Source organism: Pygocentrus nattereri, chromosome 1, assembly GCF_015220715.1.
Source record: "Pygocentrus nattereri isolate fPygNat1 chromosome 1, fPygNat1.pri, whole genome shotgun sequence".
NCBI lineage: Eukaryota > Metazoa > Chordata > Actinopteri > Characiformes > Serrasalmidae > Pygocentrus > Pygocentrus nattereri.
The window spans coordinates 33,099,851-33,124,949 of NC_051211.1; the positions used below are offsets into that span (position 1 = coordinate 33,099,851).

At 39.0% G+C, this 25,099-nt stretch overlaps 1 protein-coding gene across 2 annotated transcripts in view; it reads right to left on the reverse strand.

The window, feature by feature from the left end:
- Positions 1-25,099, reverse strand: part of LOC108433189 (thyrotropin-releasing hormone-degrading ectoenzyme) — a 358,559-nt gene that overhangs the window by 302,179 nt on the left and 31,281 nt on the right. For both annotated transcript variants that reach the window (XM_037542868.1, XM_017707605.2), the window contains one exon: positions 22,536-22,662. In XM_037542868.1, the coding sequence (XP_037398765.1) occupies positions 22,536-22,662 (127 nt within the window). The remainder of the gene's footprint in view (positions 1-22,535; positions 22,663-25,099) is intronic.

The window sequence follows — 25,099 nt, forward strand, 5'->3', positions numbered from 1 at the left end:
TGTAGGTGCACATTTCCTTATAGTTTTATGCTTCAATAGTGTAATAGCAAATTTGCAGCCCATGCATATGACAATATATCTTACAACATGGTGTAACAGCACTGTATATTATATACACTAACATGCTGCAATATGTACTGTTACAGCGTGTACACCTATGTACTTCCTGCTCCTAATTTTAGACTTGCCTATCCCATGAAGCAAAAGGAAGATGATGATGAAGATGATGACTCACTAGGCTAGTCTGTTTGCCGCATGTGTCCCAGCAGGTTTTAAGAAATGAGGGCTGGGGAATGAGGAAAAGATGGAGAGAGAGGCCCAAGCAGTTTTCTACACACCTCAGCAGCTCCACCACACACAATGCAGCAGCTATCAAACACTCTGCAGGCTACTGTGATCTGCTCAGGTCAAACGGCACCTATAACCCTTTAATGTGTTCTGACCTACTGAGATCCACCCTTATAATGTAACAGTGGCTGTTCACTGTTCATGTAACTGTCCACTTTAGCAGAAAGTGCCCTCCACCTTGCTGATATACAGTTTGAGACTGCAGCCCATCTTTTGATGCACAGTTAGTGTTAGCCATCCTTCAACCCCTCATCAATTGTCATTGTTTCTGACCACAGAGCTCTTGGCTAGACATTTTGGGTGGTGATACTGATGTGTGTAAAACCCTCCTCAACACCACTGTGTCTGTGTCTGCATTATCACACTCACTACCAATACATTATGTTACTGCTGTGCTGAGAATGATTTACTATCCAAATAATATCTGGTCAAAAGTTCCCCTATGGTCAGAAACTGTCCAACAGCATGGGGGCAAAAACATGCAGCAACAAATGAGTTAGTCTGTTTATCTACAAAATGTACCTATAAGGTAGGAGGAGCCAAGCCTGTGCCCAGACATTTTGGAGGGCAGGGAATCAAAGGCCAAGACAAACATTTTAACAAACAAATTTAAATGTATTAATTAAAACTTTATTTCTACTGTATGAAGAAATCACTCCAAAAGCCTAACATAGGCTCTAAAGGCAGGCAAAAGCACTAAGGTTGCTATCTATGGATTTGTACATCAGTCAACAAGTATGCAAAGCCATGATGTTAATCACTACACCATTTCAAATGACCATGTAGTATTTGTTTATAACTCTATAAATCACTGCCTTTACAACAATGAAAACCTAAAAACATTACATTCAGTAATTTAAAAAAAATCTCTGGGGTCCCCTGAAGCTCAAAAAAGGCCAGTAAGTGGACATACAAAGAAGATGGTTCTCACAAAGTGGCAAGTGTAAGTATAAGGTAATTCAGTCTAGTTATTGGTTCAAACAGTGGCAGGTCAAATGTAGAGTAGATACAAATCTTGCTGGGAGGAAACTTCCTCCTCTCCTGCTGAGAGACAGATCAACATCTGCTGATTCTTATCAGCCCTTGAGGCTTATATGGAGAAGTTCAAAGGGGAAGCCAATGTAGTAAAGTAAATGTAGTATGGGCTTCTGCAGTGTGGGAGATCCAAGACTGAGGCCTACTTTTAGGCTAATTCATATTGCAGCAGAAATGAATATCAAGTGTGAACAGCTAATAACTAATCAAGAAATTAGCATATCTAACATGAGTTTATTTGTATAATCTTTCCTTATATCTAATATGCCAAAGCACAAAACCTCAATTAGCATATAACAATGTTATACGCCATTTATTTTCTTAAAAGGGGAATTGGTCACTTTGCTGCCTAATTATATCCAGCCTAAGATGAGGGGGGGGGGGGGGGGGTTGAGTGCCCTGCCTAAAGGCACAACCAGGAGTACTCAGTCTGTCAGAACAGGGATTTGAACCTCTCTTATCACTAGGCTACTAATCAGCAATTGGAGGTAACAAATGGCTAATTAAATAAAAATGTCCATCAAAATATATAAATATTTGAGCTACAACCTAGAATAATATCTGCAGGGTGGTTCTTGTTTTTGTTGGACCACACACTGTGCTACCCAAGAACAGTCAATATCTGACTGACTGACAGACTCCATGATTCACCACTGATGAAATATGCACGAGAGTTTCAAATAACATCATGCAGTGTAGGTGGTGCTATTTTGAGGACTGGGGCAACATCAGGCTTCATTTCTTACAAAGATCAAAGCACACTAATATTTCAACAATGAAGACTGGCAAATACGACTTCCTGTCATAAGGAGGCAACAAACAGCTTCATTCTTAAAATCAAAGGTGCTGAGGGCTTCCAAGTGGGACAACAGCGTAAGCACCCAGCCCAATGCTGAGGTAGCAGAACATCACTTAATGATTAGTTAATTGATGTTCTTCTCCCAACATGTCCAATGGCCTTGCATTAGCAGTGCTTTGAAAAAATGCAGTGGTGCTTTGCATATTTCAGTGTAAGTACATGCTGGCCTTCTCTCTGGCCTTCTCCTCTCTAGGAGACCTAGCTAGGAGGTGGGAGCTGGCCAAACGGAGTGAAAATTTAATAAAACTTAGGAAATAAATTAATCAATAAAGATGCCAGGAAGGCTTCTTTGAAATGATGCTATTGACCAGTCACCAACCCTGGTCTTGGAATTCCTGCAGAGTCTAGTTCCAATCACACCGACTCCAGCTAATCTGCCACACTTGCGCTAGCTAATTAACTTCTGCAGAAGTTCTTGATTGGCTAGATCAGATCGATTAGTGTTAGATTAGAGGGGGCAGCATGTAAGATGCAAGTAGGAGCTAAACTCTGCAAGAAAGTAAATCTTCAGGAAGAGTGTTGTTGAACACTAAGGTAAAGGCTCTATACCAATTAAAGATTTTTTCCCAGAGTTATATGTTCCAAACAAGAACCACTTAGGGATAATTTTTTGTAACTCCAACAACGACAATTTTTGCCAGTCTTTGCCATGTAAATGTACCCTGACGGTATAGCAATCATCTTACAATCCATTTGTATGCCTTAAAAACTTTTAAATGTACACTCTATTCAATGTGTTCAACGGGCATTCAATGCAGGTTTTCTGCCTTGCTGCTTACTTGCAGAGATTCCTCCAGATTCTCTGAATCTTTTGATGATATTATGGACTGTAGATGATGAAATCCCTAAATTCCTTGCAATTGCAAGGATGTTCTTAAACTGTTGGACTGTTCGCTCACACAGTTCTTCACAAAGTGGTGAACCTCTCCCCATCCTTGCTTGTGAACGACTGAGCCTTTCAGGGGCGCACCCTTTTTACCCAATCATGACACCCACCTGTTTACAAATAACCTGTTCACCTGCAGAATGTTCCAAACAGGTGGATTTTGAGCATTCCTCAACTTTCCCAGTCTTTTGTTGCCCCTGTCCCAACTTCTTTGGAACGTGTTGCAGGCATCAAATTCAAAATGAGTGAATATTTGCAAAAACTACAAAGTTTAGCCATTTGAGCATTAAATATCTTGTCTTTGTAGTGTATTCAATTGAATATAGGTTGAAAAGGATTTGCAAATCATCGTATTGTTTTAATTTATGTTTTACACAACGTCCCAACTTCATTGGAATTGGGGTTGCATAACTGCAACAGAACATGTTACAATTTTGCCCTTACTAAAGGTTCTGAAGATGTACCCTTGCGGGTACCACCCCAGTGACAAGAGGGGTACCACCATAGTAGTAAATCACTCTGAATAAATGGTTTGCATTAACTTGTTTTATCTTACCTTTACCAATCTTTAACTGCATAAAATCATTCACACGACACCAAACAATCTCAGCTTCAATTTCATACCATCAACCTAAATCTCTAGAGAAGCACTTTCTCATCGCTATGAAGCCGTATAAAACAGCATATTCAATTTACACACAATGGACCATGTTTACGCCCCACTGTTTTGGATAATAGGTCACTGCTGGTTGGGTTATTACTGGACAGCCAATGACTGACTATAATATTCAGAATGGAGAACTGAGCAGACGTGTCTGTTTTCTCTCCAGAGTGTTTGCGTGTGTGTGTGTATGTGTGTGTGTGTCTGTGTATGTGTGTGAGTGGAGAGGAAGGAGCAGAGCATCTCAGACAGAAAGAGAGATGCAGGGAGCCAAACAGCCTCTTCTTCTTTTCTCTCTCATCTCTGTGCTAATAACCTCTTCTGATGAACAATGACATAAAGCAGACGCAAACACAAACACACACGCACACACACACACACCCGCACGTGCAGACATACAAGCGCAAATCCCATTAGTGGATGCTAAATGAGTTCATATGAATTTGGGGGATGGTAATGGAGTGCAGTGTGCTGCTTTCAGCTGAGCTGGAGTAAGAGCTCAGTTAGAGCTACAGTTATCATGTGTAGATGTCTGAAAAATGCAGGCATCATAAAACAGACATTTTGAAGGGTAAGTTATCAGCAAAATCTTATTTTGGACAATCAACATCAGAGACACAGAGGTGGAGATATTTTACAAAGCCCAGTGCAAAGCCTGAACCTAAGAAGACACAAAGTAACAAGCTACACTGTATATCCAAAAGTATCCAGCCCTTGTAATTTGCTATGTTATGGTCTACTCATCGCTGAGGCAGGCATTCAACCATGCACACCAGCTTGTTTACTGTCCATAAAAAAAGGCAGCGCCAATAGAATGGGATGCTGCACATGACCCTAAGATCACCATGCCCAAAGCCTAATGTCAACTAAAAGGTAGTAAAGCATCATGTGTTGAGCTGTTGAGCAGTGGAACTGTGTTCTCTGGAGTGATAAAGCTCCTTCCAACATGTCACAGGTGAGCTGGAGTGATGTTTGTGATCCAGAACTGGTCATCCAACATCAGTACCTGACCTCACTAATACTCCTGTGGCTGAATGCAATCACATACTCACAGCAATGTTCAAACATCTATTGCTGAGCCTTCCCAGAAGAGTAGAGGATGATCCTATCCTTGATTTCAGAAGAAATGCTGGACTAACATGTATCTACAAACATTTGGAGATATAATGTAGATGTGAATGAGCTACACATTCTAAGAATTTGAATTATTTCTCACTCGTAGATCATTGAAACAAGTTGAGAACATGTGTGAAAAGTGCAGGTTCTAAACTTTCAATCCATATCATATTAGTGTTTATGAGTTCAGACCATGCCTTCAACATTGTGGTATAATGAGGGAAGACTGATTGAAAGAAGGGGAAGAACTCTGAGAACTTCTGGAGCTGGTGTTCTGAGCAACTTCTCCCTGTAGTTAGAAGGACAGACCCCCCCTCATAGCTGCAGTAGGACTGATGTACTGAGGAACAGACAGGAGATGGGGTGGCAGTGGAGACTGCACACCCTTTGTCATGGGAACAGAAGGTGTGGATATGAATTTATAGGGTGTTAAAGTGGGAGAAGAAGGGGTTTCAGGCATGGTTCCTCCCTCCAAACTTCAGTTAAACCACATCTTTCACACTTTTATGAAAGTCCAGGGAGCCCATGAGGTAGTGATAATTTTCTGGACTGATATCTTGAGATCACAACTTAATTGTGTTGTGATCTCAAGATAACATAAGGCTGTTTTCTCGATATGACAACATATTTTTCTCATGATCTCAAGATAACAACAGTTGTTTGTTTTTTGTTTTGTTCAAAAGCACAACTTATTTTGAGATCACAAGACAAATACATTGTGATATTGAGAAAACAGTGATTGCTCCCTCATGGCCTCCTTGAAGTTCTGTACATTTCTCTACATTCATCATCTTTTGACAATAAAGCAAATGACAACACGGAATGTAAATCAAATGCAAATGTAGCTAATTATGCCGTCCACTATGTAAATTCTGTAATGGTGTTATAACATTGAACGTACATAAAACACAACAACTCTTTTGAAGGCTATGGTGAAGTAACTGTAGCTGAAAGTGAGACGGTAAAAATGATGTACAATCTTAAACTTGCAAATGACATATATATGCATGCTTTTCAGTCTGCTGCAAAAAAAAGACAAAAAGTGGTTTGAACTTCAAATGAAGCCAGACAACACAACTCATTTAAGACATGTCTCTTCTATGTCTACAGATATAATTTCAAGTGGTTGCAACACTTTTCACACCTTTCCTGACCTCATCTTTTTGCGCGATCTGTTAAGCATCAAATTCTATCATGAGAAACACCTGATGGTTCCTCTGTAATTTACTCCTTTGGTGCGTAAAGGGCACACGGCGGGGTCAGCAAGCTCTTACCCTTCATCAGACAGACAACAGCTCCGTGACACATTTACAATGCGGCTCGTTTCTCTCTTCTCTTTTGTGCAGTACCCTTCAATTTTATGACTCACGCTTCCTCACAGGTCCTGCTTTGAAAATGCCCTGCCATCCAACCTTGCAGATGAGGTGTAATGAGTTCGATAAAGGATTACCATTATCCTTGGGCCGTTTTTTTATTAGACACCCCGTTCTGGCCCCGCTCCGCCATAGAAAAGCTCAGTGATACCTATCAGCCTGATGCAGTAAGTCACCGCCACAAAAGCAGGGGGAAGGTGACAGGAAATTGAATATTAGCATGGCTTATGATTTGATTTCCTTCTTTTTTTTTTCGGAAAAGCAGGCAAAGGGTGAAACTGTTATGTGGCTAACTCAAAGCTGAGATTTTGTGCAAAAAATGAGAGGAAGAGTGGGAGATAGGACAATGCCATGGGTTGTATTCATGATAAAGAATAATGATGATGCATTGGATAGATTATATGAGAGAGGTGACCTTGCAGGGACCACAAACCATGTGACAATGAAGGAAGCAGAGTCCAGGGTCTACTAAAACAAAGGAAGACTCTATTGAGAGAAAATGCCATTCAAAGCTTCACTTAAAGCCAAATTCAAGAGTTTTATAACAACAGAATGGCAAGATTTTTTAAGAAAGCAGTTTCAGGATGACAACTGTGTCCAAAACTGATTCAGCTAGCTCTCTTAATGATATGACCCAAAGCTAGTAATGGAATTAACCACATTTGAATGATCTAAAGGAGTTGAGTGTATATATATAGTACAATGACTTGGAAACGAGTCAAAAATAATGAGAGTGATTTGAAGAAGTTGAACAAAAGCGCAAATATTCTGGCCAATTGTGAGATAAAACAACTGTGTGAAAAAAGGCACATTCCAATGGTGTTATTTTGGAGATCAGTCACTCTTCATCATCCTCTTACAAACACATCATTCCACAACAACAAAATTCATTCTCCAAAACTAGCAGTGCTAGAGATAAAGACATCATCATTTCCCAACACACATCAACATTCTCCAACCAATATCATTAGCAACCAAACACTAACATTCTCCAGAAGACACCATTATTCCTTCAACAAACACCACCACTCTCCAATAAACTCCATTATACTGTCATTCTCCAACAAATGTAATCATTAGCTAACAAATACCATTATTAGCTAAAAAACACCTTCTAACAAACTCAAAACACCTTCTAACAAACTTCATTCTGCAACAAAGACCATTACTCTCCAAAAAACATTCTAATCTTGCCATTTTCCTTTATTATCTTCAGGGAAAGTACTGATAAGTCAAATGAACCAGTGTGAATTTTAGAGAATAAACACCACCATTCTCCAAAAAATACCACCAGTCTCCACCAAACCCCATCACTCTCCACCAAACACCACAATTCTCAAAACACACTTTAATATTGTAAGTTGGCAAGAAAGCCAAAAGAACTGAACTGAAGGTGAAGTTCTACAGACTCCTGTTATGTACACAGGTATAGTATGTCAACCTAATGTATTGTTGATGTTTGTTGGATAACTTTGATTGGTGTGATTTCAAACTCATTATAATCAAAGAAATCCTGAACCAGTGTTGAATGCATTCAGGAGGTTTTTAATTGGTTTCAATGCACACATGCACACAATCTATCATGGCTGAAAATTTTTAAAACACAGTACCCAATGAGACAGACCCAACAGGCCTGCACTGAGTTGGGTGAGCGTTGGCCCACTGTTCTTTCTCTGATCTTTCATTCTCTCAGATTAATACACCCAGCTTGATCTCCTCTGCTCTAGTACCAAGTCTCCACTCTCTCCTGACAAGTAGCAGTCATCAATTCCTATCCCAGCATGCACTCTGATCACCCTAACTCATCCTAGTAAAGTCCTAGTCTCAGTGTTTGTGTAACTATTTGGGGTCAAACTTTCTTTTTTTTTAAACATTGTCCCCAATTTAGATGTATCCAGTTGCACCCACTAGTTAGACTACCCCAATCACATGCTACCACCAGAACTTGGAGGGTAGAAGCTAGCACAGGCTTCCTCTGAGAAGCCTGTGAAGTGAGTTACCACATCTTTTCAAAATTGTCGCTAATGCAACAAACATAATTGGAAAATGAGCATGCCAGGAGGAAAGTGCCAAATGTCAGGTCTGTTATGACAACTAACAGATGCCTGAGCTGGCTAGCACCTCTCTGGATGATGGGCGATGGGGGGGCCATCCTACTCACCCAGAGAGAACAAGGCCAGTTGTGCTGTCTTGCACTCCCAGCCATGGATGACAGTAGCAGCACCAGGGACGGTTTTGAAATCTCCTGATGATATGACCAATGCTTAGGTTGTGCCGCTTTGGAGCCCTTAGGGTGTGATTTTGATCGTGGCTTGAGATCTAAAATCCTTCATTCATTTTCTAACCAAAACTAACTATACTAGTAAAGCATATTGGATGCTGGCAGCCACATAACATAATTGGCTGGAAGGGGCCTCTAGCCTCTATAATTGCATACATGGTAAATATTCCAGTTATGTTTTCAAACCAAGCAACAACAATAAATGATTCAAAATTTAAAAGTCCTTGTTTTTCTAAGGGAGATTGTGCTTTAAAGTGAATCATTCAGAAGCTGCACCATTCCAAAAACTGATGCAAAGATGCCCACTAGGAGATAGTGTGAGGAAATACAAGCTTTTTTGAGTTAATCCAAACTTTTCTTTTCAGTATCAACCCTTCCATCATCATTAAACATGTATCATGTCATTGTGAAGTTAGGAAAATGGGTTTGTTAATCTGAGGCAACACTGTGCAATAGATGGTTCAAGAACCATATACAACAGGCATAAAAAGGAACAGTCTAACCATGCAAAGAACCATTTATGCATCCAAATATTTCTTTAATGTTCAAGGTTCTATATAGAATCATTGCCCTTTTTAAAGAACCCTTGAAAAACCAAGGGTATAGATGGTAATGCTCAGCACTAATTGAGGATTCTCTTTGTTCAGGTCTCTTACTTCAAACCTCTAGGCCAAAAAAGCTCAGTAACCACTCAGATTGTTGCCTCTAAAACCAATGTCCAAGCAACCCTTATACACAAAGGCACCAAACATCTTTAGCTCCTTTTCACACTTCCCTACTAGATCAGCATGTCTGCTTTTGACACTGCTTTGATTTGTTCTCACAATACATCATGTGATCACCGATAGCAGGAACGCACATACACACACTCACAGCATCCTCAAGACTCTAAGTCTCCATCACTCCCTTTCGAAAGAGAATGCTGCCACGGGTCGTCCAGCTTTGATTGTCCATTGATCTCTCCCCCTCTCGCTCCTCCAGATCGATGGGCCAGTGTAGTGGGCCTCCTTTTCAAAGGACATGTCTAATGCTCTCTCAGACACCAACATTGACTTCTTTCTCACAGGGTAATATATTCTTGTTGGTACAACGGATATTCTTCCAACAAGGTTAGTAGCAGTGACATATTCTTCATTTAGTATAAATGAGAAGGATCCAATGGCTAACTAACAGTCTAAAGCACTATAGAAGATATGCTATCATTTTAAAATAATGCACAATAAGTCAATCTTTTCATTAATTATATATATATATATATATATATATATATATATATAAATAAATTCAGATAAATATATATTTTCTTTGTATTTGCATGTCAATATTGTTCCAAACTCCAGAGTTTAGTCTCAGAATTTGGTTGCATTTCATGCTACTCACAATCAAAGTAATTTCAATTACATATTTAGTCTCATCAATCCATAAAATCTTACTCCACATCTCAGATGTCCAGCTGCAGTGTTCAAGTGCAAATTCTCCTCTTCTCACAGTGGATGGAGGTGTATTTTTTCATATCTAAAACAATAGTGGCACTTGTTTTTCTCCTCTCTCTCAAAGGTGAAGGTTTTAAGTACTGTTTATCTGATGGTGACAGCTTTATTGGCCTACCACATCTTCTGCCAGGTCTACCAGGTCTTGTTTGGAATTCTGATTTCTCTGTATTTTTTTATCCTTTTTTTAACTGCAGTTTTAAAAAGTGGCGTGTTTCACTTATTTTTCCTTGACGTTCCTTTTCCTTATGTGGGATCTTATATCTAATCTCCTCAGAAATATCAACTTTACCCATTGCACATGTGAAGGAAATTTAAAGGCAGTTCGTTCTTAGAGCCCTAGGATTTTGTTGCATGATTATTTGGTATTTTTGTCAATTACAATAACGATTGTAAAGTATTTGCATGAGAGAGTCACACATTGTTAGTTTCAGGAGATCATGGGGTGTCATTATCTTTTTTACAGAATTTTGATATCTTTATGAACCTGGCTATTTTTGGATCAATAATTTACCTAGTGCCTACAACCTTTTGCTTATATTTTTGTTTATACAGATCTTGAAACCAAGAGTGGCCTCAGATATTATTTAATGATTTAAAAAAAAAAAATTAGCATAACGCAGCCATGATTTTTTATTGCTTCTATGTGCTCTTAGATTCATGCTGAGTAGTAAAACTCTGTTACACAGCAGGAGAGACTTTATTTTTCATTTCAAATTCATTTGTGTGTTTACAATCTGTTTGTAAAACTCAAAAGCAATGTAAATTAAGTACTGATTTAGTATTATTAACTTTCTAATCATGTTTGGTATTGTTATTTATTGTTAAAATGCGTTTTAGGGCTTGTGTGATTTTGAGTTAAGATTGATGTGCATTCAGTGTAGAAACTGTGCAGAAGCATGTGGAGAACCCATGATCTCATATGTGAGTCTTTGTGTTGCATATTATCTGTACTTCACTGTAAGTCTATGATTATCAGCACTAAACTCACAGTCTGAGTCAATCAGAGGACTGTTTGAGGTGAGGTTTGAGGAGAAGTTCCAGATCCAGCACATGCAGTTGGGCATTTAAATAGGGCATTAAAATGGACATGAATGCAGGATTTGAATGGTGGTTTTCTGAAGTGGATTACTGACTAAATCTTTGCTGATCCTCCAAAGTCACTCTGGACACACAGGGTAGGTCCTGCTGATGACTGTGATGTGTGAATCATGCTACTTTTTTAACCCTTTTGTTGCCATATGAAAGCTAAAGCAGAGAGCTAAAAGCTGGTTTTCCAGTGGATTTGGGTGTTTTTGGAGCTGGATTTCTCAATGGTGTTTGGTTACAGCTGGTTTCTCTCACTCTGACCAGTAGGCAGAGCAGCATCTGCTGAGTGCTCTGATGTGTGTATCATGTCACTGTTTTTAAGTCATTTGTTTATAATATGAGGGCTAAAAGCAGAGGTAGCTATAATATCATGATAGCAAGTGAATTGTGGGTGATTTTTGGAGCTGGATTGGTGGTTGATGTTTGGTCACAGGTGGATGAAATCACTCTGGTTAGTGAGGGCTGGGTCTGCTGAGGGCTGTGATGTGTGAATCCTGACACTGTTTTAACCCGTTGGTGGAATATGAAGGCTAAAACCAGAGCAATAATTTCAAGATTTTCGTTGTTTACTCACTGATGCTGATGTCACCTTGATTATGTCATGCGAGCTAGTGAGGGCCGGGTCTGCTGAGTGTTCTGATTCGTGTGCCATGTCTGTAGCTTAAAGTATTCTGAGGTTATGAAGACTTGAACTGCTGGCCTTCAGGTTCTACAGGCATGCTTGGGTAGCTTTGTGTGTGAATGTTATCGTTTATATATATATGAGGATCCTGATCATTAAAGAACAGGGTAAAAGGGGGCTAACAACATATGTAGAGAAACAGATGGGCTACAATCTGTAACTGTAGAGCTACAAAGTGCACATACACGGTAAGTGGAGCTGATGTGAAGTGACAGTAGGCCAGTAGTATTGAAGGCATCTATGTAATTTCCTGTTAAATATATGTTTTTTATACTTTTATACTTAGAGTATAATTTATACTTATACTGGGCATTTCGGCTGGAAATTAAATAAATCAAAAGTCCCCGACTTTTGCACAGTACTGTATCTAACAGGCCAGGGAGAGATTCCTTTATCTCGCTTTCAGTTTTCCTAACCAAGGCTGGGGCCCGTCTGATCTGATGAAGCAGAATTCAAGATGTGTTCCTTAATTGTCTGTACTCAGAATCAGAGAAAGTTGCTCAAGGTGCTTCATTTAGCATTATTACCTCTCTGAGCATCACTTTCCTTATTGCGATCCAATTTGACGGGTGGATGGTAATTAAATGGCTAATTGGCTTTTAGATGGCTAATTGCCTTGACATTTGCACATCAGACAGTGAATGATGCTCCAGCGCTCTGTGAGAGCACGAGCGAAAGTGTCAGTGTCAGGCGTCAAGCATGGAACGTCAGGCTGACGGAAACTGCAGGATAGAATCTCGAGTGTGAGAGGCAGCTGACACCCTGTCCTCAATCGTTTGTTGGGCTCGTTTTGGCTTATTTTTACCTTCTTCCCCTCCTATATTTCCCCTTGTAATTATAATACCTTTTGGCACAATTCAAAAGTTTGGAATTACATGTGATTCACAATATATTAACAACACAATGTAGATTTTATCACTGTAAAATTGACATCAAAAGTTTGTTTGCAGGTATTTTCCTGAATATTAAAACAAAATGGGTGCAAAACAACACTTATTACCAGATAAATAAAAAATTACAATTATGTTTATTTCCAGTAATTTCATTTTAAGAGATCGAGAGATTGGAAACTTTTCCAATATGAGGAATTAACCCTTTTGCAAGTACGTTCTAGATATCTAATGTGAGGTCTTTCAACATGTTCCTAACTGCAGTACTGGAAGGTGACTGTTAAGCAGCATAGGCCATCAGTAAGCTACATGAAAACAATATCATACAGTTATACAGGATATAATGGAAAAATATACTGAGATATGTTCTGACTATGATGAGAATAATGTTATATTCAGATTTAATTTGGAAACAATTTTTCTCAAAGTTACATTGAGGCTGATATAAAAGGTTACACTGATTAACACTGAGCTGTATTCCAAGTGCCATCATATTTTGGCTGCATTTTAGGGATACAGTTTTACGTTGTGAAAAGACAAATTAGCCAACAGATCTGATGAATGTGTAGAACTAAAGCTGCTTGCTGTTGCATTTTTGAATCCCACCAGTGATACTAGCCACCACTCTTGAAAAAGGGTTGTGTATTATAAATTCATTCTGATGTCACTCATCTTTTTCAGCAATTTTACAATCACTACTGCTTTTTTTTTTTTTTTTTTTTTTTTACAATTTTACAATCTAAAAACTACTGCTTTCTGAACAGGACTAGTATAGTGATATATGCTGATGAAACAAACTTTTGATCTGTATGAGATATGCCTGTCTGTGTGCCCTGCGAGGGACTGGCTACCTGACCAGGATGTTTACTGCCTTCTGCCCAGTGATCGCTGGGGCCGCTTGTAACATTGAGACACCGAATTGGGGAAGGCCTTTATGACTTCTTTTGACTGAATGGACACAAACTCCCACAGACACTCCAACATCTTGTGGAAAGTCTTCCCTGAAGACAAGCTCATATAAATGTGATGCTCAGGTGTCCACATACTGTTGGCCATATATTGTTGAGTCATGCAAACCACTGGGCTTAACAACAGCTGACATGCTATTCTCGCTTACATGTTGGTTTTGTTTTGGTTGGTTTTGTTTTTATTGCTTTTCCCCTCTGAAAGCCTCACTTTGACTTCACTGAGCATCAGACGACCTATTGGCACAGCTGAGGAAGCTCAGTGACTTGCTGACAGTTCACCAAAAAAAATGATATGGATGAAGGGCAAAGGGATGGGGTGGAGGGAGAGAAAGAGAGAGAGAGAGAGAGAGAGAGAGAGAGAGAGAGAGAGAGAGAAAGAAAGAGAGGAAGAGATGCATGCTTCCTTCACAGCCTGACACTCTTGTCTATTTACCACGTGGGATATGAGGAGGCAATGCCATCTCTGCGCCTTGGAATCAAACAGATGTGATCTACAACATCTCCATACAAGCCTCAGCATTTGAGGAGCTAGAGTCTGATTCTGATCTGGATCCAAGGAGCTGCATTCAGCCTTACATTGGAGCCCATATACAGAGCTAATATTCAAAACATGGTTAACCCCTTCAAAGGCTTTTTACATACTAAAGCTTATTATTCAGTAACTACAGGGACTTCAGTGCAAACTGGCTGAACTATTCCTAGGCTATAGACCATTTTAAAACCATTTTGAGCCCTGGCCATTTAAGGGGTTAATGTAGGACTTTGTAATTGCCATGATCTTACATAATGATCACATGAAGTCTCCAAATCCTCAAAACATACACAGTGCAGACTTATGAAACACCTATTCTTTTCAGATACCATAATACTGCCAGCGTATTTTGATGACAGATCAGCAGAGCAACAGGTGGAGGATTTAAAAAATTAGACCAGTTAAGGCAAGTATTTAAACCAGCTCATCAAATCAGTTCATTTTTTATGTTGTGATAGCACACAGCAATGGTTCCCAGCCCTGGCTCTAGCGTATCCCCTGCACATTATAATGTTACTCATGCTCCCAACTTGCCTGATCCAACTAATCAGCTCATTAACAAGCCCTTCATGACTTGAAGTGGGAGTGTTGGGAGGCAGGGAGGCATGAAGTGTGCAAGGAAAGTTGTACTCCAGGTCCAGGGTTAGGAACATGTGGCATAGAGCATAACACCATTGCCCAGAAGGAGGAGTGATGGTTTTATTCCCTATCCATTCCCTATCACGGCTAAACCAATGAGGGTCTGTTCTGATGTTTAAAAATACTCTGATGAAACACCTTTTCTATTCAGACTTTCAGTATATTTTGTAAACCTTCAAACACATCTACAACAGGTTATGACTCCATGGAGGATTTCAAAGATGAGGCCAGCTAAGGCAACCTTGTTGACTCGATGGAATTCAACACAACAACACAGTCGAAAGGTAAAAAGAGAGAGTAGAAAAATAAGAAAAATATAAAGAGATGCATTCCTCTTTCATAGGCTGACACTCATCTGTTTGTGGTGCAGGATGTTAGGCGATATTGCTACGTCTGTGGATGCTGGTGCAGAGCCTGGAGTTAGAGATCAAGGCCGCCCCCACTGCCTGCCACTCTCTCTTTCTCTCTCTCTCTCTCTCTCTCTCTCTCTCTCTCTCTCTCTCTCTCTCTCACACACATACACAAACACACACACACAGACACACACACACACACACACAATTACAGAGATAAATCATCACTCCCAGGCACTAATTACAGCCCTGCCTTACAAAGGGTGCAACAACACAAAAAGGTTACTTCTTTCTTAAGTCTCTTCAGGTCTCCTTTTTCAGGCTAAACAATGTATTGTTTATTATTGACATCACGATATCAGTATTATTATCAAGGCCTTAAGAGATAATAATAGAGCTGCCTACCCTGTAAAAGAGCTTATGAGTGCTGGATCTGAGAAAATTAACAGCATAGAAAATAAGTGAAATACCTAACACAGTTTTCAAAATGTTTTTTGCAGATCACACAGCAAACATTTTCACAAATTATACTAATTCTGTATTGCTGTCTCATTTCACAGAAGGATGCAAAATGCAAATGAGCCTCTAACCAATCAATGAGGGCCAGATGTGCTTATGAGCACTAAAATGCCCCCATAAGTGCCCACAATGGGTTTGAAATTAATGTAAGATTCACTAATGCTGGAGCTAATTTACATACTGTGTAGAGGACCTTGTGTACTCATGATATGCAATGTGTGTTTAAAGCGTAGTGAAATAGAAGCTGTCAACAAGCTCAGGATAAATAAAAAAAAAGTGAAAGAAACCTGACATCGTGTTCTGTTAGTAAATCAGTTTTGAGGGCGTCTTCAAGCCTTGTGCTTCCACCTAGCTGCTGTAACACTGTTAAAGCAAGTTTCTCAACAACATGCCTTTCAGCTAATTTTCGCCTTGTAAACGGTGGGAGCAAGTTCCACCCAAACCCAGCCGGCGCAAGTTGCTCAAACTTTGGTAAATCAAGCACTGTGTGATCCAATTTCTCCATGTAATTCATACATCAGTTGGTGTAGTGTACTGCTGTCCATGTAGCAGACTGGGCTTCAATTTCCCTACCCAGGCAAGCACACCACACAAAACCAAATCATTAGACAAGACTAATGCTACATTCACCTACCTCGGTAGCACGATTAACCCTCTAGATCCCACTCTGCATTTCACTGTATCAGCCACAGACATCCATCATTTAACCACTTAAGACCAGGGCCTGTAACCTACAAATAGCTCAACCAGCTTGCATTGCAGTCCCTGTAGTTCCTGAATAAAGAATCATAGTATGTAGAGAGCCTGAGTTAATAAGGTGGGTTAATTAGATATTTCCTTTTTATTAAAATATTCGAGTTTCCATTTGTAACAAAACATTTTACATATGTATGCTTCACTTGTTACAATGAATCTCTCAACGAGGATGAGATTTGATGTGTCCAGATCACGGTTTTGACTGATTTGTCTCTAATGGTTTTCACTACAACACTGCTACTTCTTCTATTCCACTACTATTTCTAAGTATCCTTATATTTATTAAATATTTTCATATATTTACTACACTTACAACGCCTGCACTCCTGTTCCCTTTAGTCCTGAACTGACAGCTCTGCACTGATTTCTACTTCTTGGTTTTGTTTTCACATTAAAGAGGTGGGACTCACCTTTAAAATGAGCTCAGCTTGTGTTTAAAGCAGTGTTCAGTAGTCCTCTAACTCTGAATATTGTCAAGAATCTACGCGAGTAGTCTGCTTAGGTCTAACCTTTTAACTGTCAACCCATTTTCCCTGAAACAGCATACCACTAGTAAAAGGAGCACTGTTTCCATGTACTTTGGGATATAGTCATGATCTTACTTACAACTGAAACACTCTGGTTCTCTCCCAATTGTCAAAATAACTGTGTGAATTATCATCCATCCATTTCCATCTGATTAATAGATCTCTAAACTGATCGCTGACTCTGGCCATGGCAGCAAGACTTTGAAGGTAAGAACCACAGATTTGCTAAATCTCATTTGGTGTTTATGTTGCAAATGAGACCATCTTAACTGCTGTGAATAATGGATCATTAAATGGTTGACAATATCCGATTCCTGAGATTTCAAGCTTTCTAACGATATATTGCACCAGTGTATTACTGAATGATTTGAGGCATAAACATGATCTAAGAAAACAAGAAAGTGAATGCTTCGAAGGTAGTGTTGTGTTGTGCGATCTGGATTCAAGAATCCTACCAAGAATATAAATGTATACTTACATGAATGTGTAATTGTCTGCTGTCAGAATCCTGATCAAAAATGTACCATGTTTGGATGAATCAAGGCATTTATCATTTTAGTAAAAAAAAAATAAAAATAATAATAATGCAGATATCAAGGGTTTATCACTGTGCAACTGCAGAATCTACCAATATAATTGCAAGAAGGAATTGTCTGTGTCAAGCAGCCCTACTGGTTTCTAATCCTAAGAAATAATCCTTCTTTTTTGCTAAGAAATAATGCCCTCGTTTTCTCTCCTTCCATATAAAATGTCCATTCTCCATGCAATATTTAGCCTGTGTGTGCTTTATGTGTGTGTGTGTGTGTGTGTGCTCAGCAGCTGCCTTGCACTGCTGTGTCAGTCAGAAAAGAGAGAGCCTATGATTAAGTTCCTTTAATTGGACTCTGCTTAAGATTCAGTGGGCGAACAATGGAAGGATTTGATGAACGAGCGGAGTTATGCTTCATGGCGTCGTTTCTCAAGCCTAGACGACTCGTTACGTCAGAAAAGATCGATCAGATGCCACAAGTTGCTGATGCAGACAGCTAAGTCTCCAAGCCAAAGACGGGGTTCCAGCAAATGCCACTGCAAAAAGTCACTTCAAATAGCAGACCCACCACACTGCAGGGAAAAGCTTTAACAACCAGGATCAGGTAGGTGGCCCTCAGTGTGAGCTGCGTATATATATCCTCAAAAGCTTATTTTTTTCTCTTTGTCTTTTTTTATTTACCTGTTTCAGATCTGGGCTCGTGTGTATGGATACAGAGCAGCCTAATGACTCATGTGGACGTTTACTTTTAAGAAGTGGACGCTCGCATTCAGCTTTACAGGAGGCTGCATCATGCTCATTATGTTGAAAGGAAGTCTGAACCAGACTTAAATCCATCAAGCAGCCATGCGGAGTACGCCGCCCGAACAAAGGCACAGAGAGCAAAGAACAAAATATCCAAAAGCAAAAGAGCAAACACCCTGGTGTTCCATTGAAGTAACCTTTTTAATAAAAACCGAGCTCTGGTCTCATTTGTCAAAAAAGGAGGAAAAAAACAGTAGGGGTGAGCCATTTTCAATCCAAAAAAGAAAAAATGGCCTTTGTGAAGTTTTCTGAGAAAACAGCAAGCTACGTAACCTTGTGTTCTTCAAGGACTTGGGCCAACATGTGATCTGCCGGTTGCGTGCAGCTATTCGCTAACAGTCTCCATGGTTTGATTTAATTCCCTATAATTTTTTCCCCTCCTTTTCTGGATGAGCAGAATGGCAGAGAGTCCTGCCGTTAGAGACCCGAGGCCCTGCAACTGCTGCCTCCCCCAGCACACAGATGGTGCCTTTACGTAAGCGAGGCGAGCATTACGTCCAGATCATTTCTCTTACAAGGCCTCGATTCACACTGGTTTCCATCTCTTACTCTTCAAATCATAACGAAAAATGTCTTATTATGAACAGCTGCTTTTTTTGCATGAAAGCCCACAACATCTCAACCCACTATTCTCAACAAACAACTCCAATATGTTCCCCAATTACAATTACAGCATTTGGCAGATTCTGTTATCCAGAACGACTTACAAAAAGTGCTTTGTTGTCTGTTCAATTCATACAAATTCATTCTGGCTTGTCTGTCCTCTTTCGGAATGTTATAAAGCCAAATGGTATCATTAAATGTTGGTGTTTGTTTCTAGAATGCTGGTGTTTGCTGGTGAGCATTGATGCTTCCTGGAGATTATTGGAGTTTGTTGGATAATGATGGTGTTTATATGGTAATTATTAATTTAGCTGAGCAATGATGGAGTTAGTGAAGAATAGTGAAGAATGATGATGGTTGAATTGAATTCTGAAATAACTACATTTGAGAAGAGGACCATGTTTGAAGCTTTAACTCCTTCTAGTCTGCTGTCCTCCAAATTTTCATCTCTTCTATTTCATGTGACAAAGTTTTCACATCCAACTACCCCCCCGCCCCATGTCCTCCCTGTTCTTCAGTCTCCTTTCAGTCCTACCACTCTTCATTAAGGAAGGTGATGCTAGCAAAAAACAGAAGCATCCCAGAAATTCAGCCCAAGTTCTCAAAGTTCTCTCTCGTCCTATGGTCATACTTTTCATTGTTTTCATACTGTGACCACATGTTCAAGGCATGGTCCGAAAAAGCAAATAGTAATCAATGGAGTTTGTTGGAAAATGATGGTGTGTGATGTAGAGTAATGGTGTTTGTTGGAGAACTATGATGTTCGACAGAGAATGGTGATGTTTAGTGGAGAATAGTGGTGTTTATAGGAGAATGGCATTTGCTGGGTTAATGTGAGTTTTATACTTTTACCATTTGAATTACATTTAAAGAATTCTCTTATAAAAAATATGAAAGTTGGCTGAAGCCTGTCTTTGTGTGCTTAGCCATCATACTCTCACTGTCACCAAAATTTGTCAGTCTAAAATACCATCTCTTTTCATTACCAACTGACAAGTCAAAGGAAAATGAAAGTCATGAAAAACACCCCAGCCTCATTAAATGGTTTCACCCTATTTGAAAAGACGGAATGAGACAATCCTTCAGGGCATCAATCAATAGCATAGCCTTAATGAAAAAGCCTCATTAGAGACACAGGGAGACGACCAGGTGGTTTCAAAGGACAAAGTCACAATCTGGAACCATCACATGAACCAATGCAGGTAGGCAGGAAGCAATTGATTACACTGGAAGTAATTGTTTCCACAGGAATTTATAAATTTTAGGTGAAGGGATGCAAAAAATTCAGCATTTGCACCAACGTTTGTCCCATCAACCCACATTCACTCACATTTGCACTGAGTAAAAGTAACAAAACATGCACTTTTAAAGTCAACTTGAAATCAACATGGACTTTTTTACCTTGTAAACTTGTCCCTGCTCATATAAAGCAACATTCATCATGAGATATTGTAAGTCTTGTTTTCCTGTAATCGTCCATCAAAATGCAATCTCTTGCACCACCTCAAAAACGTATTCTGATTTTGATTACATCATTGTGCACCAATGGGTGGAGAAAATAATATTAACCAATCATATCATATTTCACCTCCCCCTCCCACCACCCCCTCCTAATATTGAGAGAAAATGCTCAGCTAGTTCAGAACCCCTCTCTGATACATCAAGGTACATTCTTAAACCTTGAAACCTAATTATGAATAAAAGAAACAATACAGATTTATTTGTCAGTAATTTATATAATTTATTCAATAAGTAATTTAAAATATGTAGGTTATATAATTATGAGTGCTAGAATCTAAAGTGTAGGAATCCTTAGGGCCTTAGAAGTTAAAATAAAGGTGACACAAAGAGTTCTTTAAATCATAGAAGTACCACATTTGGTTCCCCAAAGTAGTGCCGCTTAGATTGAGGTCCAGGCCCCCCACATAGGCATGCCCACTTTGGGACCCACTTGGGGTCCCTGAGGACCAGTTTGAGAACTACTACTCCAATGAACCATATCTGCAAAGGAGATGTATAAATATTAAGAACCCTTTAATGTAAAGGTTCTGTATCAATTCTAAGGTTCTTCCTTCAACCTTTCCATTATATAGAGGTTTTTTAAACTTTATAAATATTTCATTTGCAAAAATGGTTATCTGAAGAACCATCTATTGGTAGGTTCTTTGGGGACCAAATGTATTTTATGTAACTTTCTTAGTCTTCTACATTATTTTTCTGAGAAGAACATGTGTTATGATTTCCAGTTCATGTTTTCTAAAAAGAATTTGTGACTTTGGACTATGATCTTCAATGTACAGCAGTCTGCTTGGAGCTATAAGGCTGGAACTTCATCATGGGAAATGGAAGGTAGAGATGGGAATTTATGGGTTAGATTGGATAGAAGAGGGCTTTCAGGCATGGCTTTCCCAACAAACCTGTTATTCCATCACTCCATTTCTTGGGAGTGATGCCATACTTCCTTAAAAATGGCCTCTTTGGTAAAGGATATATGTTCTATATAGCACCAAAAAGGGTTCTTCTGTTACAGTTTCAAGCTTGTGACAATAGACAAACCTTTCTGTTCTATATAGAACCATATTCACCATGCAAAGCACCATTTAAACATGAAATTGTTCTACATAGGACTCTGGGTTTAAGGAGAATCATTCCCTTAACTAAAGAACCCTTAATAAACCATCTTTTAAAAGAATCTAGTAGAACCATTTCTGGTTCCCAAATGAACCTTTCAATGTTCAATGAACCTCCATATGATGTAAAAGTTCAATATCAATGATTTGTTCCCCTAGTACTGTACACTGAAGCTGAACACCACTTATGAACCTTTCTTTTTAAGAGTGTAGACACTCTCTCACAGAAATGTTTATGAAAGAGGCATTTTTGAGCACTTGTGGAAAGCACCAGTGGGAAAGAGGTAGACGGAGAGAGCATGAGAGCAGAGGGAGAACTGTGAATGTGTTGAGAGTAATAAAATGTAGGATGAATGTGTTTGAGTGAAGTAGAGGCTTCAGCAAGGTTGAAAAACGGCCAATTTCTTCACGACACACTCAATAGCAAAGGCTGCCAGTTTTTAGCAGACCATCAAAGAGTGTACACTTAGACTCTCACTCACAACCACACACACACCACACACAGAAGGAAAGAAAGAGCACATAGTGCCATGACAGGGCACTGCAATCCAGAGAGATTGATGGGTGTATTTAAATGAACACGCCAAACTGACAGAAACCCAATGGAGCGAAACTTGGCCAGAAAGTTGGATGTAAACCTGCACACAGACACACACATATGCTCACACACAAACATCAGCATGGGTACAAGCAGTGCATACACATATCATCAATGCTAGTACACAGATGCTAAAGTTCAAGCATATTCAATTCAACTCCTGTAATATCACTGGCTTGACTGCCTACATTGTCAGTGAATTTCTGAACACAGTATCGAATCCCCTCAGGCCTCCACATGACACACAATCCTGAAATCCACCCAGCAACATATGGTGAACACACGCACTGCATTAGCATCAAACAATGAATTAGAGGTGCATGTGAAGCGAGAGAATGCACACACTTGTGCACACACTCAATCTTACCTAATTTGGGCAGGGAGTACTTGACTTTGAAGTAATCCTGGTAGAAGTGCAGGAGTCTCTTGGTGATGTGCAGGGCGTAGTCTCCAGATCCACTCTGAATGGCGTCGGGCCTGGCGTAGAGCCGGATCTACAGGGATGGAGAAAGAGGATGAGAAAAAAAAGAGTGTTCAGGAAAGAATGAAATCTTGTTAGGCTTTCAAATGTTTGGCTCTAGGGCAACTCATTATGGCGAGGATTTGAAAATAACTATCAGATTCCCTTCTTGGATATGGAGCACTGCAGTGATAACAATTACAATAATGATCCATAATCAAACTGTTTTCTCTTATCAATAAGGCACAATTTTGATGGTATTAGTCATGTAATTATTGTTCTATGTATCTATTCACCTATTCTATTCATTAATCTAATACTATCTAGTGATGTGAAGTTCCATTGAACTTTATCAAACCAATTCTTTCAAACGATCTGTTTTAATTAATTATTTAAAGAAATGAACAAGTCAAGTCCACGCTACAATATATTGTATTCCTCTCAATTAAACAGTTTACTGAAAGCAACTTCTTCAAAATAAACTATTTACATGGTCTGGGCCCACTGGCATGTCCAAAGTTTCACTACACACTTCTATAATCTGAGAATAGCTCCACCAGTTAGCACTGAAGTTCCTGCAATTACTAACTAATGAGCCTTATTATGTAATAACCATGGGACTTTAAGGAGTTAATGAGTCAGATATGGTTAATATTAGCAACAAAGTCTTTGAACAGTTTGGTACACATTTTGATGCCTTGTTAGATGGGGAGGGAAAAGAAGTCAAGCCTTTCACTTACAGCTTCACTTAACAGCTATTAGCAGGTAAAATTAGCAGAGCTACTTTCAGTGTGATAACATAGCAAATAAAAAAAAATAGAAGAGATTGTTGGAGCAATAAAATTCACACCAGAGATCAGTTCTGTCCCATTCCCACAAGATTTCACCCCACTTCCATTCCCTCACTCAGAAAATCATAACCATTTGTCCCGCTCCCGCCCGCAACCAAAAAGTTTGGGTCTGCTCCTGTCCGGTTCTGTCAAGGTGAACTTACAAAGTCTATTCACACATTGTCCTCTGCTGAAATAACGCGGCAGTCATGGTCATCAGCTCACTGTGCAGTAACTTCACCAAACGTCATTTATTCCCAGTAAAGCAGGAATTAAACCACAGAATGGTTGTTTTTGTTTTGCTAGGCTTTTGATTAGTGTTTTGATTAGTGATTGTTCTGCTTTATTTAGGCTATTCGTTAATTTGTGCTATTTCTCTTCACGCATGCTCTGGACGTCTAGTCCACACTCTGCAGTGTGGAATGGGTTCTGTTTTCTTAAATCAGATGCAATGCAGAAGAATGTTGTTTGTAAAATCTTCCAATATTGTGTGGCTACAACAATATGAAAATTTCTGCTGTCATATCAAAACCTCATACCTCATTTTTTTTTTTTTTTTTTTTTTTACACCATTTGAAAATGCTAACTGCCCATTGCATTGTGTGAACACTTGTTGTTGAACAAGTGGACCAACAGAACTGGTATAAAATTAATTGGATGAAGTTTTTGGTATACGTTAAGGTTTTTCCCTTCTCCTATAAAGTTATTACTTTGGAGATACAAAGTGTTGTTATTATAGCAATTAATTCACACAGTAATTAGGGATAATCATTAATATTGACTGAGAAGGAAAAATATATCACAATTAGATCTTTGGCCATGCTTCCCAGATAAGCCTGACTGCAAATTCTCCCACAATGACCCACATTCATCCAAACAGTATATGGTCAAATCTGATCACAATATGAGCGCACTCAAATTTAACTAATTTCTTATTCATTAATTTCTTCTTTGGCGTATCTGTACGATGAAACTCGTGTGTGAAAAATTTGACGGTTATATATTTAAAATATCTAAAAAACACTAGATAAATAGTTAACAAACCAAAAATGACATCAGTGGCATCCATAACAACAATAAGAAGAATGAAAATGGAAAATAACAATAATACTAATAATTTGTGCACATGGCAACCCAGTACAAAAGTGGATGTACATCATGTTACATGCCTACTAGTATAAACAAATGTACATATTGCTGTTTGTTATGTTATTTGTTTTTTGTTATGGTAGTTTAAGAAAATGATACAATTACACAATCAGATCATTTTACCTTCTTGTTTTGTTAATTTTGCATTTTATTCTTTTCAATCAACTGTGTTATTGGCTCCCTCCAAAAAGGAGAGATTATGTGGTCCATAGTGTACATAATGATATATAAATATTATGTAAATACACTCAAATCTCTACTTGTTTCCATGTCCTATGAAAGCGAATCCGATGCAGAGTAGTTTGTATGTCATTAAAGCCACTCCTTTATATGCAACTTTAATGAATAATGGCAAATATCTTTTTAGGTATGGCACAGTTACTAATCTAAGACCAAAGATATCTGTACTGTGCTACTGTGGTATGTGTTGTGATTGCACATGAGAACTGTGAATGTTGGCTTGGTTCTCTAGTAGTTGTGTGGTGGACACAT